At 41.6% G+C, this 16,760-nt stretch overlaps 4 protein-coding genes and 1 long non-coding RNA gene across 5 annotated transcripts; 2 read left to right on the top strand and 3 right to left on the bottom strand.

Moving 5' to 3' along the window:
* Positions 1-701: 701 nt before the first annotated feature.
* LOC132791565 (toll-like receptor 3) lies at positions 702-5,132 on the bottom strand. Its single transcript, XM_060800536.1, has 10 exons — positions 4,978-5,132; positions 4,628-4,886; positions 4,159-4,319; positions 3,917-4,086; positions 3,254-3,856; positions 2,941-3,195; positions 2,274-2,885; positions 2,122-2,216; positions 1,178-2,065; positions 702-1,116 (listed from the first exon to the last, which is right to left on the bottom strand). The coding sequence occupies exons 2-10, from the start codon at positions 4,732-4,734 to the stop codon at positions 723-725; spliced, it is 3,285 nt and encodes a 1,094-aa protein (XP_060656519.1). The 5' UTR covers positions 4,735-4,886; positions 4,978-5,132; the 3' UTR covers positions 702-722.
* A 117-nt stretch (positions 5,133-5,249) lies between these two features.
* LOC132791574 (inactive selenide, water dikinase-like protein) lies at positions 5,250-7,193 on the top strand. Its single transcript, XM_060800557.1, has 2 exons — positions 5,250-5,390; positions 5,752-7,193. The coding sequence occupies exon 2, from the start codon at positions 5,772-5,774 to the stop codon at positions 6,966-6,968; it is 1,197 nt and encodes a 398-aa protein (XP_060656540.1). The 5' UTR covers positions 5,250-5,390; positions 5,752-5,771; the 3' UTR covers positions 6,969-7,193.
* Positions 7,194-7,831: 638 nt separating this feature from the next.
* Positions 7,832-14,876, top strand: LOC132792429 (mucin-5AC). Its single transcript, XM_060801807.1, has 7 exons — positions 7,832-8,114; positions 11,059-11,149; positions 11,219-11,415; positions 11,472-11,683; positions 11,737-12,779; positions 12,847-13,035; positions 13,099-14,876. Exons 2-7 carry the CDS (start codon positions 11,078-11,080, stop codon positions 13,231-13,233), a joined length of 1,848 nt encoding a protein of 615 aa, XP_060657790.1. The 5' UTR covers positions 7,832-8,114; positions 11,059-11,077; the 3' UTR covers positions 13,234-14,876.
* On the bottom strand, positions 10,143-10,969 carry LOC132792433 (uncharacterized). Its single transcript, XR_009633003.1, has 3 exons — positions 10,802-10,969; positions 10,516-10,609; positions 10,143-10,452 (listed from the first exon to the last, which is right to left on the bottom strand). It is a non-coding gene; the product is annotated as an uncharacterized LOC132792433 (long non-coding RNA).
* On the bottom strand, positions 14,773-16,740 carry LOC132792432 (beta-1,4-N-acetylgalactosaminyltransferase bre-4). Its single transcript, XM_060801810.1, has 6 exons — positions 16,451-16,740; positions 16,071-16,387; positions 15,586-16,009; positions 15,403-15,525; positions 15,249-15,344; positions 14,773-15,187 (listed from the first exon to the last, which is right to left on the bottom strand). The coding sequence occupies exons 1-6, from the start codon at positions 16,576-16,578 to the stop codon at positions 15,046-15,048; spliced, it is 1,230 nt and encodes a 409-aa protein (XP_060657793.1). The 5' UTR covers positions 16,579-16,740; the 3' UTR covers positions 14,773-15,045.
* Between the last annotated feature and the right edge of the window lie 20 nt (positions 16,741-16,760).

Below are 16,760 nucleotides of genomic sequence, written 5' to 3'. Positions count from 1 at the left end.
GAGCAAATTTTATATTATTAATATTGATATTATTGCAAAATATAAGCTCCAGTGAATTTGAATATCGGAAGCATTTTTCTTTTATCTTTCCACTTACACATGGCACACAATTTGATCCACCACTGTGCACTCGCCGAGTTGAGCACACTATCATGCGAGTGCGCATTTGTTTGGCAAGCTTTCGCCTTTGCTCAAAGTCCTTGCTGCGCTCTCTGAGTGTAGCTGCTGTCATCAACGTAATCGTCTTCGTTGTTGTCGCTGTCGTTGCTGTTGCCGTTGCCTTTGCCGACGTTATCGTCATTCTGTGACGTTTGCTCGTGCAAGAACAACAAACAGCCGAAGCGAGCCGAACGTCAAACGAGAGACAACGAAATGGCAGTGGTTGAGTTGCCTCCTCGTTCCTTTGTGTTTGCGCTGTGAATGAAAGTTCGAGCGCATCAGCTGGTAGGGCTTTAACATATTCTCAATTGTGCTCAACAAACGACGACCTGCCCGACCTCCGGCCCCGCCTCACCCCCTCCCAACCAACCAACACAATCGAAGTGATGGCGGCAACGGCGACCAAGTAAACAAATACATGTGCGCAGGGCGGCGCGCACATGTTCAACTTCAACTGTTGGCAACTGTGTGTGGCATGTAGTAAGGTCAGAGCGGCGCGTGTCCTTACTGTGCGTGCTGCCAGTAAACACACAAGGCGTCTATTCTTCTGTGACTTTATATATTTAATGAATAAAGGCAACAAACAATGTTAAAGCTAAATATAGAACACAGGTAAACGGCGACTTTGTGACACTCCCCGATCCTCTCACATTAAAGTTGCCAAAGAAAAAGGTCCTTGGCAACTTGAGGGATGGCAACGCTTGACACTGGCCGGCAAACCAACGTCGTATTTTGCCATCGCTATCACGCGATACAATGCAGATCTCGGCACCACGCAACTTCTCCTCTCCATGCTGCTGCAGCTCTGAAATGGCAATCTGGGCTGTTCGCTGGTTATAGGCATAATCCGCCTGATGGAGCAACTCGTTGCCGCCACTTCGCACGTACACATTAAAGTCGGCCACGTCGCCGATGCCAGAGACAAACCAGCTGAGTGTTAGATTGCCTACCTTGGTACTACAAACAAAAGTGGAAAAAATTACGTATACGTCGATCTAAAAGCGGTGGCTCTACTTACGTTTTCACCTCACGGAAGCGTACGTCAGTCAGCTGCTCATAGTCGCTGCCCGCATAAAGTTCCTTTTCATCTTCCAGGCAATTCAAATGCTCATCATCCACCTGCAGCAAATGCTGCTCCCTCGTCAGAGTTGGCGTGCGGCAAACAACGTTTTGCCAATCCTCGCTAGGCGTCGTCTGCTGCAGCATGTAGTGCTTCAAGGGTCTCAGATTGCAGCCGCAATACAGTGGATTTTGAGAGAACAGCACTTGACTGCCATTCCGCATGCTGCCAACCAACGATGCGGGAATGTCCTCCAGACTGTTGTTTCTTAAATCAACATACTTCAATGACTGCGTCTTCTCGAGATTGGCAAAGGGCATATGATAGATTTGATTATTCGACACAATCAAGCTGCTCAAGTTCTTGGGCAAATCAAAGATATGCTCCTCGGACATTAGGTTTGCCAGCTCGTTGTTGGACAAGTCCAGCAGCTGCAGTGATGTAAAATTGGAGACGACACCGCGACGCAGCTCATTGATTTGATTGTGCGATAGATTCAGCTGAACCAGCTTCTTAGTGCCAAAGGTTATGTCATAAGTTAGCACCGGCATTTGATTGTAACTCAAGTCCAGATACTTCAGATTGTACGGTATATACTGATGCGATGGAAATGTTTTCTTAGTCACAAAGCTAATGCGATTGTGGCTCAAATTTAGCCTCTCCAAACTGAGCAAATCATCCAGCACACCATTTGTTTTATTGTCCAATTTGGAGAGAAAATTGTGGGACAAGTCCAGCGTACGCAGCGAGGGCAATCCAATGAATATATCATTTGGCAGCTGTTGTATGCCATTCGACGACAAATTGAGCGTGAGCAGCTGCAAAAGTCCCTCGAACGCGCGTTTACTATAAACAGATGAAATAATTAGCTGGTAAACAGAATGATGTGGCTAAATGTTTACCTTATGTCTTGCACTTGATTGTTGTAAAGATTGAGCTCAAACAGAACGGGCAGCTTGCCAAACGCACCCTTCTCCAACACGCTGATATTGTTGTTCTAAAAACAGACAGAATATTAAGATATGATGAGATATGATTAAAGACTAAAACCTACTTCCAGATAGAGATATTGCAGCGTAGACATGACAGCAACTGCTTCCATTGGCGGCTGGGTAATGCCGTTATTCTGCAGCAGTAATCGCTGCACCACCAGCAATCCAACAAAGCTTTGTGCATCTAGGCTATCGCCAATCTGATTATGGCTCAAATCCAAGTAAATTAGGGAATTCATAACAGGCCATGTGCCCGCCGGTATGGAACTGATGTTGTTATGACTCAGGTGTAGTTCATTCAACGAAATGGGCAATTGAAACAGTTTCTCCAATTGATTATTATTCAGATTTAGCTCCCGCATGCTCGTCAGCTTGGCCAGCGAGCCACGCACTATGGAGACTAGCTTATTGGAACTGAGATCCATCTCCAGCAGCGTTGGCAATGTGCCAAATGTTGAGGACTTAATCTCTTCCATGCTATTGTGAGCCAGGTTTAGTGATCGCAGTGAAAATAGTGTCTGAAAGACGCCGTTGAATATGGACGAGATGTTGTTATGCGATACATCAATTGTGTGCAATTCGTACAGCTTGGGGAAGCAGTTCTTGGGTATCTCGCTGATGCTATTGTGGGATGCATTCAACACGCGCAGACCAGACATGTTTTGCAAGGGAACCTATTAAAATTTAAATAATTAATATCAATAGAAAATATATAAACGGTAATCTTACATGTGCCAAATTAGTTAAGCTATTAAAGCTAAGCTGAAACTCAGTGGCAAAGGTTGTTTCATCGAAGCTGCGACGCGAAAAGTTGCTCAATCGATTGTGCGATAGATCAAGTACTGTAATATTAACACAGTTTTCAAAGGCGGCGGTTTCAATTAGTTCTAGAGCATTGTGCGACACGTTAATGACTGCTTGATAAATGTCTTTGAATGAGTTCTTCTCTATTTTGGTAATGTTGTTCTCGGCCAAATCTAGCAGCTACATAAAAACAATTCAAATTAATCATAAGCTACAGATTGTGAAAGAAATTCTTTACCTCAACGTAGTTCATTTGCGTAAACATCTGATACTCAATCTTCTGCAGTTTATTGCGTGCCAAGTCAATTGTGCCGATGCGAGCAACAGATCCAAAGGTGCCACGTCCCACTTCTTTGATGACATTATCGCTAAGAAAAAGGCGACGCAAAAAACGCATGCCACGAAAACTATTCGCATCCAGTTTGCCAATGTTGTTGTGCGAAAGTTGCAGCACTTTAAGTACTGAATTTCTGGCAAAAGTTCCTCGACTCAATTCGTTGAGTGCATTATGCGAGACATTGCACCAACCCAACTTGGTTAGATCGGAGATGTGCTGCGCCTCCAATTTCTTGATTTTATTGTGACTAATATCCAGTACTTCCAATTCGCGTAGATTCTTAAATTGATTGCGTTTAAGGTTCTCCAGTTGATTGCCATGCAAGTCCAAGGTTTTTAGTTTGCGCAGAGGTTGAAATGTTTCCACGGGCAAATCACTTAGGCGTCCATTTGTGAGTCGCATAATTTCTAATCTGTTAGTAATCTCCTGTCCCAAAAAGAGATCCTTTGGTAGTTGTTCGAAAGCATGTCCTTCAATGACAATTTGGCTAGTTTTGCCCAGGATCTGTAATATTCATTGATTGCTTAACATATGATACATTTTAGACGCGAAATCATTACTTACGCCAAAGCCCAGCGGACCAATATGACTCAGATTTGTGTGAATCAAGTGGAGTCGCTCTAAAGTATTATTCATGCCATAAAACACATAGTCATCGATGGTCGCAAGCGGTGTTTCCTCAATGATTAAAACACGCGCCTTTACGTGAGCAAAGAGCGGTCCAAAAAGACGCACTATAACAAACGATAATAATGAGCATTCTCGAATTTAATCACTGTTACGAATAAATTATTAAAACAGCTTACCAAAGTGCCCCTTGTAGATGGTCAACTCCTCAATGGGCATTTCCAGCGATGCCAAGTTCTGCAGGGCCACTGATAAAGTGGCCAAATTGGTGTTTTCACAACGCAGGAAGAGTCCATCATCACTGCCCTTGGTGCACAGGCAGGGATACAAGATCTGAGGTCTGCACAACAATGAAATTCATTAAATTATGAAATATTGATAATAAGAAACATTGCATTATTTAAATTAAGCCAAAACTTACAAAACTAAGAATCACATGCAACGAAAATAAAGAAATTATCCGAAAAGTGAAATTACACGATAATTTCCATAATTGTATTTCTATGTAATAATTAATAACTTGATTGTATATAGCATTTAAAGGTACTTTTAATTTGTGTAAAAAAACGGAAGTACTGTTGGGAATGCAATTAAACATAATTGCAATTAATTCTAATAGTCTTAGCTATATGGTAGTTAAGAACTTACTTCTTGGGACATTTATATTCGGGTTCGCCATAAACGTATTCAGACCGGACCAAAGCGAATAACTGCAACACGCAGAGAACAAGTATGCGCAGGCGTAGCTGAATCATGGTCAACTTATTAACTTGTTATTTCTTTGTTTGTATATTGGTATTGTTGTGGTGTCGTCAGCGAATTGTTTTAGCCATGGCAAGAGCGAGTTTGTTGCTTGAGTCTCTTGATTTGTCGAGTTCCGATTAACTGTAACACATTAGCGAGCTAGCTGCAAACGAAAATATCCAGAATTAACCAATTTTATTCGTATGAATGAGAGTTAACACATCGTTATTAACTGTTTCTTTCGTCACTTTTACTTTTTTTAAGCTGCGCTCGCGCAACAGGTTCCGCTTCTCTTTAACTCTGCTTCGCAACTGCCCGTTCGCTTCAACTGACTTTGTTTATATGCTGCATTTTAGTTATTTGTGCACATAATAAATTTATAAATGTGCGCCAATTTTCACTCATTGTTATATGCAAATTTAAATTAATTTTACTTTACAAATTGTAAATATTTATTTTAATAACGAAAACAAGAAACTGCAACGCGCAATCATTTTTGAAACCAGTTGGCAGCGCTTAAGTTGTCAAAACGATAGTTCGAACATCGATATACAGCACATGCAACCATATTCAGACAGCGACAGCAGTGCAAAAGCAAAATCAACGCGCTAAATAAAAAATTTTTGCCCGGTTATTAAGCAAATTGTCTTTGTTGTGAACATTTAACGTAAGTAATATTGCGCTATAAAACGCAATGGCAAACTGTGCACTTGTAAAACAATCCAAAATTTGGATTTTGTAAATTGAAGAAAGTGGACATTGTTCACGTTTTGTTCTTTGACGACGGGGAGAAATACTGACTTCGCCCGATTCAGCCGCCATCGTACGAATACCCAATCGCAGCTCGCGCTACTCACACATACACTACTTTGCTCTAAAAATCCGTGTACATACACGTCTGTTTGCGCATGTATTTGTGTCTAGGGAGAACGCGAGTTATTTGCTGCCGCCCGTTTTATTGGCGGCAAAAAGTGCGTAATTCTAGTTGGAACTTATCAACTAATCTTCCAATAACATTTCATCCACAGGCATAGCATACAATACAACAATGAGTTACGCTGCAGATGTTTTGAATGCTGCTCATCTCGAGCTACATGGCGGTGGCGATGCTGAGCTGCGTCGCCCCTTCGATCCCACCGCCCACGATCTGGACGCATCTTTCCGCCTGACACGTTTCGCCGACTTGAAGGGACGTGGCTGCAAAGTGCCGCAAGAGGTGCTCTCCAAACTGGTGTCAGCACTGCAGCAGGATTACTCTGCTCAGGATCAGGAGGCTCAGTTCCTTAACGTGGCCATTCCCCGCATTGGCATCGGACTCGATTGTGCCGTCATTCCGCTGCGCCATGGCGGCTTGTGCCTGGTCCAGACCACCGACTTCTTCTATCCCATTGTCGATGATCCCTACATGATGGGCAAAATAGCGTGCGCCAATGTGCTAAGTGATTTGTATGCGATGGGCGTCACTGATTGTGACAATATGCTAATGTTGCTTGCAGTCAGCACCAAGATGACAGAGAAGGAGCGCGATGTGGTGATTCCGCTGATAATGCGTGGCTTTAAAGACTCCGCTTTGGAGGCGGGCACTACCGTCACTGGCGGACAGAGCGTTGTCAATCCCTGGTGCACCATTGGCGGCGTCGCTTCCACTATTTGCCAACCCAATGAGTACATTGTGCCCGACAACGCTGTGGTCGGGGACGTGTTGGTGCTGACCAAGCCACTGGGCACCCAGGTGGCCGTGAATGCGCATCAGTGGATCGATCAGCCAGAGCGCTGGAATCGCATTAAGCTTGTCGTCTCCGAGGAAGATGTGCGCAAGGCTTATCACCGTGCCATGAGCTCCATGTCGCGTTTGAATCGCGTAGCCGCCCGACTAATGCACAAGTACAATGCCCATGGTGCTACGGATATTACCGGCTTTGGTCTTCTGGGTCATGCCCAGACTCTGGCCGCCCATCAGAAGAAGGACGTGTCCTTTGTTATACACAATCTACCCGTGATTGCCAAGATGGCCGCTGTAGCCAAGGCTTGCGGCAACATGTTCCAGCTGCTGCAAGGACATTCCGCTGAAACGTCAGGTGGATTGCTCATCTGCTTGCCACGTGAACAGGCGGCTGCCTATTGCAAGGACATTGAGAAACAGGAGGGATACCAGGCCTGGATCATTGGCATTGTGGAAAAGGGTAACAAAACGGCACGCATCATCGATAAGCCACGTGTCATTGAGGTGCCCGCCAAGGATTAGATTCCTTTTTTCTTTATACATATGTATTTCTTATTGAGCACAGCCAATGTTTTCGTGCTTGAGAGCTCTCAAGTTACAACGCAATTTATGAGTGAACTAAGTTACCGTTTTTTGTAAAAGGAAATGCTAAACTACATACATACAACATTTATTAATAATAACAAACTCTGATCTATTACGAAATCCATGGACACCGCTAATAATAATATGAATGAATAAATAAAATACACTTGACTTTTTTGTCGGGAGCAAAATGCAAATACAAAAGCACTCACACTTTATTTACAATTTAGCCGCCAAGCCAAAAGCTCCCCATGTATGTGTGTGTTTGATTTGTACAGACTACAACGCAAAAAATAAGCTTTTGTTGAGCAGATCTTTGACAGCGCCAATTGGATGCTTTGCTGAGCGAATTCTAAAATGTGAGCGCAACAGGTCTGATCGCATTTGTCGTTTGTCTTTGAGTAGAGAGTGGGCATGACGTCACAAACTCAAATATTTGAGTTAGAAATTCGCATGTGTTTGGGCATAATGAGTGAGGTTTTAGGTATTGAAGTTGGTTGTTTATTATTAAATTAAAATGGTAATTGAAAATCCAATGCAATACATTTAAAATGTAAACAAGCATATTTCGAAAACTTTTCAAACTTAAATTTTACAAATTGAATTTGATTTGTTACTTTTTGTTGCTGAACAAAGCAGTGACGTATGCGCGGCTAGATTGAGAGCGAGAGAGTGTGAGAGCAAGAGCAAATGAGCAGCAAACGTCTAGCATAACCTGCAGGTCAGTCCATTGTGGATCCGACTCGATCTCTGCGCTGCTCTGCTCTGCTCACAGCAAGTGCAAAATTGAAGCCTCAGTCAGTACTGCACAAACCAGCGACGCGCGTACGCGTATTGAAAGCAAGGCTGTTCCGTTACCGTTACGTTTTGTAGTAGTCGTCTCACGAATACATACACTAACAACTAAAAAGCACACACACTTACATATACAAAACGAATTTCTAAGACTAACGCGCCCGCGCATTGTAGCAATATATCTTTTGGCTGAACACTGAACTCGCTGTCGACGCCGCTGTCAGCAACAACAACAAGACCGAGGCAAAAGTCTGCAACCATTCATTTTGGGTTTTGGAAAAGTGCACAGTGAGTGTTTTGTGAATTTATAATTTGAATGCATGTGTAGTAGTGGATGTGCAAGTAAGCGTCTATGTGTGCGTGTATCAACGGAATCTAGCTATCTATTGAACTGTCAGACGAGCTTAGAAAACAAACTGATGACGGCGACAAACGCACAAAGTAGAAACGAGTTTCAGTTTTTCCCTACGTATACGTGATGTATATATGTCTGTATTAGTGTATCATGTAGCTGTATCTATTGTAACATGTTATTGTGTGTATGCGCACTCTACAAGCAAAGAGAAATTCAATTTGTGTTCAATAAAAATACGCATTGCTTTTTTGTATCCGCATCGCATCCTCTTCATGTATTTTTATATGCATTACGTTGGGTTGCGATGAATCATGTACAAAATTTGGAGGAGGAGAAGCGCACTCGTTTTATTTTATATTTTTGGGTTTTTTTTCAATTTCGTATCAAGAGCAACAACAAACAGCAGTATTGAAAGCCAAAAGAACAGTGGCAGTGAACTATTTTTAGAATTATTTGTTTTCATACACACACACATACAACATACACAACTCTTGTTGGCAAAAGCATCGCAATGAACAAAAAGGCGACGAAAACATTATTTGCCTGTCAAGCAGCCATTCTTTTGCCACGCTCCCTGTCTTTCTCTTTCTTTCGCTCTCTAGTATTTTACTGGTAAATTGAAATTTAAATCAAAAAGCGAACAACAATAATTATAACGACCAATTTTTTTTACATTAGCTTATTTTGAGTCAATTTAAATTAGCCAAGTTCAAACGGTGTGTGTGTTGCTTGTTTATGCTGTTTTCAATGTATTGCTGACTCGATTGAACTGTGCGCTGACTGCGTAGGTGGTAGAGGAGGCGACAACAAAAACAACAACGAAAGCAGCGTCATCAGCGCCACACAAATTGGCAACCCAACAAACACACACAGTCAGGCGTTAGAACTTGCACACACATATGCAAGAGTTATGTGCGTATGTGTGTGCGAGTTGTACGCCTTTTTTCGCCTACGTTTTCAATTTGATTTTCGGCTATTTCAGCAACAGCAACAACACCTTGCTTTGCTTTGCTCATTTCGGTTATTTCAAACTTGTTGTTCGTTCGCTATTTTGTTTATTTTATGTTTGCCTACGTATCTCTGCCGCAAGCATTCTGCGAGCCGAACCACCGCCCCCTCCACCCACTCTAATGCCAGACACAAACAGCAAGAGTAACAGCAACATGTTCCCACTTTTGTTGTCTCTCGTTCCGATTATATGAGATCATTTTGAATTGTATGCAAAAACAAAAACACACACGCATGCATACAAAGATACATGTTAGCACACACACACACACACGCAACTAAATGCTCCAACTTGTGCTCTCAGCGTGCTCTTGTTGTTGTGTTGTTGCGTGCTTTATTGTTGTTGTTCTAAGAAAATAAATTCACCTCAAAGCGCCACTGAAAAACGTGCTGTGTGTGATCACAGATCAGGCGTCAATTAGACGCAGCCTTTTATTTATATTATGATGTTTTATGTGCGTCTACTATATAATCGTCTATTCATACATATATATGTACATATATGTATTATACTGCTTACGTGAGCTTCTTTATTAGCTAAACTATTGACCATATGGCGACGGAATACGAATACGAGCGAATTGCAGATTATTGCGATCATGTCTCTCGCAGTCTCAAGGAGCTTCATTTCAATTTTGATCTGACGCGTCACCTTTAGTCAATGTGATTTATTTCCATTTACTGTTTACTGTTTTGTTGTGCGACAAGTTTGAGTTAAAAAATGTTCGGTTTACGACTCTCTGTAGAATGATGTCATTATTTTGGCTATCCTTGTGTGTTTTGCATCTGTCATTCTCACTCTCTCTCTCTCACTCACTCAGTCTTCCATCCACCTTATACAAAGTCATTCATTGAAAATCTCACTCAAGGTTATCGGCTAAATCACAAAAAAAAATAAAATAAAATAAAATACGACTCAGACCCAGACAGAATTTAAGGCAAACAAACGAAGATACAGGTTTCTCTGATTGCAAATTTTTTGGCAGACAAAAAAGGAACACGTTAAAGGACACGTTAAAAGTGAAAACCAGTTTGACATTGAAATTACAAGTCTTTTGTGTTTTTGTTTTAACTTATGTATATCCGTTCTGAAAATCAATGTCATTATCATTTTTTTATTTTCGTATACCTCGTGTTTTAAGTTGCGAGATTTGTTGCGACAGATAAATGTATGTTTGTTATTGAACAACAAAAGCTGACGTAGTCCCGATAATAATAATACAATATGGTTGTTTAAACAATTTGCATGTGCCCCCAAGCGAGCTGCAATTAAACAAATTAAATGTCAGGCGCAAATTGGTAATTAACAATAACACGTATACGAACTGTGGCCACATGAAATTTCATTTTTGTTTCGATATTTGGAGATTAATGTATTTTTAAATTTTGTGAAAATTCCATTTTGAAAAAATTCTTCTACCTAATATAGTAAATATTTGGTAATCGATTAGAGACTACAGAGAATTTACGCATCGGAGGGGAACTCTTCGTTTTTTAGGTCCATTGACAGATAATCACTCCAAGTGTTGCCCACTTCAGATGAGTTAAGCTCCATTAATGCGCCAAAAATATCACCATGGAATTGGGATCGTTGTTCTAGAAAACAACTCACCATTTTTGTACATATTGAAAAGTCTCTCGCAGTCTCGTCGTGGGTGTAATGTATACAAAAAATGCTTAAAATTCTTATGAACGACTACGACGACGACGTTGAATCAACCTGTCAGTGTGAAGTCGTTTACGCTTGCTTCTACACCCACAGAGCAGCCAGCTCGCTTAATGTACAAATAAGAATCTGAATGAGAATACGACTCACTCATATTTTACATTGAAATAATTTCCATATTTTCGCTTGATGTCATTTTGCAGCAGAAAACATTAATTGGAAATGCAGTACTCGAGCAGCTCGGAAAATTACTCATCCTCGATGAGAGACACTCCATCGAAATGGAACGGACGTGTAAGTAAAATTAGTAATCATTTTTAGTAGCCTTACATTGATGGCGTTATTGTTTTGCTATTTGAATAGAACGACAAGAATTATGCATACAAGAAGTCATCGTATCAATACTCAAGTTCAAGCGACAATAATGCCTCGTATCAGAGCAAGACACCCGATCAGAACATTGATCAGTTGGATGCTCTGCTGGAGGACCTGAAGCAGGAGCGTCAGATTACCAACAGAGAGCGTGATTCGCTGCCCACTGGCACCAGCTATAGAACACTGTAAGTGCACTGTGAATTAACTACTATTCATTGACTAATCCTATAAATTTAAATAGTGAACGCACTGATCCTTCTGGCACTGTCACCAAGACAACGCGCGTGATCAAGACAACGAAGCATTCTGGCGGCCAGCAACCCTTCAACGATGATGTGGAAACCTTTAATCCCAGTGACTACAGCACACTGCAGTCGACGGCCAAGTACTCCAGCTTTCAGGACACCTTAAAGCGTGACGAGTATCTCAACAAGGAGAAGCCCTATACGCTGGGTAAGATTATCTCTTCATTATTGTAAACTTATATTAATTATATTATTTTGCAGCCCATTCCCCGAATGGCGACTATTCGAGCAGAACCAAGATTTATGAAAGCAATCGCACGATCAACAACAATGTCGAGCTGGTGCCAACAGTGAACACCACACAGACCTTGACCAGCAACGTGAACATTGACAAAGAGCTGCAGGATATAGCTTTGAGCGATGGCATTCTGCCTGCACCCGGCACCAAGGTGACTACCACTGTGCGCACTTATACCTATGAGATCCCACCAAATGCACCCGGCAGCACCATCAGCACGATCAATCGCAACAACAACACGCTCAGCTACAAGCATCACGAAACGCACAACACGAACACCAGCAGCCAGAACTACTCACAGTTGTCGCCATCGCATATTCCCCAAACGGTTGTCTACAACACCGAGAGCTACTCGACCCTTAACAAACCCAACGATCGTCCATTGGTCACCAATCAATCGTACGAGATTCGCGAGCACAAGGAGACCACCACACGTGGCGTGAGTCCACAGCCGCGTCAATTGCCGCTGGGACCAGCTGGAAGTCCTCCAAATGGTGGACCACCCAACAGCAGTCGCACCATTGTCTACAACATACACAAGACCGATAATGTAAACAACATTGTATCGGAGCCGCGTTATCCACACAGTCCGGCCCACAGTCCCAACTATGGATCACCACATAGCCCGGCACAGCCACAGTTGCCACCAGGCGGCACCAATCGCTATTATTACAAGGAGACCGAGACATCGAATACAGTCAATACCATCCATGGTCCACCCAATGGTGGTGGTCCGTACCCGGTGGAACCTCCACATCCGGCTCCGCTGAAGCTGCTGCCCAACAACAATTATCCACAACCACAGAATGGCAATGGTTATCCACCAAATACCACCAGCTACACATATAAATACTCGTCCACATCGAATACCACAAACAATCGTCGCGGTCCTGGTGGCCCAGACTATGGCACCCCATCGCCCTTCCCCGTGGATGGTGTGGAATATCCGATTGGCAATGGCAATCCACCACAGCGTGTGGACGATCTGATGCAGTCCTTCAACACTGTAAGCTAACGTTAGATAGAGTTCTACTTCTGTATTTCGCTTATCAATTTTGTATTACCTTTTTTAGACCGATCATGTGGATCGTGTGGACATTGAGACACCAGTGCGCAAGCGCGAGATTGAGACTGCAGTCGCGTCACCCCAGCAGCAGCATGTGCCCTCCGTTAACAAGGCTGGCAAGGAGGTCTACTATCCACCTGGCCACGACACCATCATCACCAGGCGCGAGGAAATGCACGCTGGATCTGCGGGAGGCGTAAGTTGACCTTAATTCGCATTCGCAATTGCAACCTGCTAATAATTTTTTTTCTGCTTGCAGGGTCGCTGGGCCAAGGGCTCAGGCATGTACGAGTACGAGTCGGGATCCAAGTCAAAGACGAAAACCAAGTCTGGAGGAGCTGTTGTGCCAGTGTGCTTGCCCCTCTGCTGCGCCATGCCCTGCTCCATCATGTAAAGGAGCATCGGGAAAGCGAAGTTCGCATTGCAACGAGTCGATTACACTTGTATATAGGATTCTAATATTGCCGTTAATAGGTCTAACGCTAATTCCTGCCCTGCCCCAACCAACCCCTAAGTACAGCTTGTCGTTGATATTTCTATTTAATCTAATCAATTTTTTTTCGGTTCTCGCTTCTCTCTATGAATGCTCTTATTGTTGTAATTTGTTGACCAAATTGATTTATATACTTTACATATGATATATAATGTTTTACTATATATATATATTATATCGTTTCGTATCGTATGTATATATAATTACTATTTCTAAACTAGGCATTGCCTAACATTTTGTTGGATTTGGTAGTAGTTTTATCCTAACACCTAGTTTTTGCTCCAAATTTGAAATGATTTGCTCACGCTCTCACACGTTTTCTCCCTATTGTCAATCTCAATCCCACTGAAAACTGAAAAGCATTTATATTACAACGTGACCAGTGAAAAGCCTAAGCAAAGCAAGCTCCACAGCAGGCCAATATAATTTTAAGTTTTTATTTTGAAAGCCAATTGTTTTAACTGTATTTTGCATACCAAACTAATAAATGAGCCACGGAATTTAATTCCCCACTCGCCATAATTTGTATACAAGTATGTGTGTTTCCCCTTGCCCCCCGCTCCCTTCTCGAATATTATCTGTTACTAATCATTGGCCCTAAAAACGCGCCACGTACTCGTAAATGTAACCCAGACTTATCGTAAAAAGGTAACAAATAGTCGTTACAAAGCCATAAATATTCTCTAATACACAAACGTAACCATAATAAAAAAAAAAAACGAAATCTAACCAACGAAATGATAAATTAAACTTTTAATTGGTCGTCGTTTTGGGCTTAATATTCATAGCAGTATTGATAGCATGATGGATGATGAATAATGAATGAATGAATACCCGCATTCAAAGAAATATATACAGCTTAGTAGTTTGGTACATATAGTAAAAGATTTATTCTGGTATAGTAAAATGTAATTTTTATAAGTTTTACATTTGGTATTGTATATTAAAGTATGGTAGGTAATAAACACCCTTGCAGAGGGTGATCAAAATACTTTTTCTTTTAACTTGGCACACGAGTTTTATAAAAACCGGTTGTCGGTCGGATCGGAACACTAAATAAAAAAAGAGATTCTATAGACTAAACAGTTCAAATAGTTGCCTTCTCTGATATTCGATTAAAATGTACGCTTAAGGATATTATGATAGCCAAGTATTATTTGAAATCGAATGTTACCACATCTTCTGCAAGGGTATATGCTATAGATTCGGTTTACCGAATATTCAATGTATTTTCTCTGCGTCTTTTCGTCGTGTAATTATCTTTTTTTGCTCGAATAACAATTTGTATATCACAAAAGTAATATCTACATTTCACCTTGTAGGAATTGGTGTAGAATTTTTTGTCTAGTTATTTAAAGAGATTCGTTAATAAAAAAATGATTTAGGGCAAAAACGGAAAATCAACAAAGTCCACATATTCATCGAGAATACATAGAATATTCAATGGGGCTAATAGTACTACCAAAAGTACATAGTGTAATTCTATATTATTGACTGGACATGCTACATACACAATATGTGTGTCTATTATTCTTTGATAATTAGGCTACTTTGAAAAAGTAATGTTGTCATTTTTTGTACATATTATATAAGTAATATTCAAAACGTTGCACTGAATTGAGATTCTTATTGCAATCTTGTCTTCTTGACAGCAGTTTTCGAAAAATTGGAAACTACTGTGGCTTCGCATTATTTGCTGATTTCTGTTTGAGGCTAACTCTTGCGCTCTGAGTTCTTTAGCTCTGCTAAATACCAAGTAAAAGTTGGAAACTCTTTGATGCTATAGATTTCATATTTAATCGAGTTGATGCCATCCATTTCAATCTTACCGATACCATTCTGGAGATTCTCGTATCTAAAGAAGGAAAACAAAAAGTTGTACAATGGATAGTGTGTAAATTAAATTATTTACTCACCGTTTGGGATTTGCTTTCTCCTTCAGATGCTTCAACATTGTATAGCGAGCTATATTAATCGGATAGCGTGATATGAATAAGTTGGCGTGCTTCAATCTGTATTAAGAAAAAGTAAATTAGTGTTTCAACTCTGCAATTATATTGTTTTGTCTACCTGTTGGACATATCATCGTCTTCACCTCCCCAGCCAAAGAACGAATTGGAAAAGCCATTAACAGCTTGGAAATGCTGTCGAGTCATGGCAGAAACTCCGCCAAATATTGATCGATAAGGCAACCTATAAATTGAATGACAGATATGTGAATTTGCTAATGATCAAGAGATAATTTCGACGTACTTGAAGTTCAACGAGTCAATTGCAACGGACATGTGCCGCGGCTGACGTGGACAGTTGTACAGATTGCGGTCATCCAGGGGTATAAGGTCGACATCGTGGAATATAAAACAGTCCCACTGATAAAGCTTTAAGGCCTCCAAGTATCCGATATTCATCATGGCAGCACGGTTAAAGGGCTTGCCATTGGTTTGCTCTATAATAAAGATGCGATAGGCAATCCGTTGTTTCATTAGGAATGGATGTATGTTGCGCAGGAAGACCGACAGATGTGCGTATCGATCGCGGAACGGCACAATGATGGCAACATGATGCTGTGCCACGCAATCTGTTGGCTGATAAGCGCCACCTGGGCGCAGCAAAGGCCCCAGCTCTGCTTCAATAATATCAAGGGATTCGAGGGTTGTGTTCGGCGTGATGGGTCCACCTGCGAAAAGTAAATGTTATTAGTTAAGTAACTGCTGTATGTAACGATGTTTTCTGCGTACCATCTCGTGGATCAGGATCTGTGCAGTTTGGTGTCAACGACATTTCGGGCTTCTGGGTGCTGTTTGCATAATCATTCGGAAAGTAATTATGCGCTTGATTTAAGTCTTGTGAAATGGAAGTAGCATTTGCAGTCGCAATCACAGTTCTGGTTGTTGGTGAGCTCGAGTTGCGATTAGAGTGCAACTCGCGCTCCTTTGCAACGGGAGCCAAAGGAGCAGCGGGCAAGATGTTTGTATTGCCCTCTCTATCGCTCCCGCTGTCATTTTTATTGTTTTTGGGTATGTGTATGTGTGCATACTTGTGCACCCGCCGTATGCTGTAAACACAGGGTTAATCACATGTGTTTGCTAGCTAGAATGCTAATCAGTTGTGCACTCACCTTAACTTGCTGAGAGATGTATTGCTTGCGCCATCCGAATCGGAAGTCCAGAGGAAGTTAAGCAGCAGCAGAAGACATATTGCGCCGACCAAAAAGCGTATGAGATTCGGCTTTGTGTAAATGAACATGGTCCATCGATTGCATCATTCCTTTTTTAGTCTTGTTTGCTATTTAACAAATAGCATTTTGAATTGCTATTTGCCCTCGTTTTTCACCTAATAACTAAAAACACAAGTTCCAATTTATTGTTGTTCGATTCCACGTCCGCCCACCTTGCAAGCACCAAAACCAATCAGCTGATTTCAATCAA

This window comes from Drosophila nasuta, chromosome 3 (assembly GCF_023558535.2).
Source record: "Drosophila nasuta strain 15112-1781.00 chromosome 3, ASM2355853v1, whole genome shotgun sequence".
Taxonomy (NCBI): Eukaryota; Metazoa; Arthropoda; class Insecta; order Diptera; family Drosophilidae; genus Drosophila; species Drosophila nasuta.
This window is presented reverse-complemented; position numbering and strand designations above follow the sequence as displayed.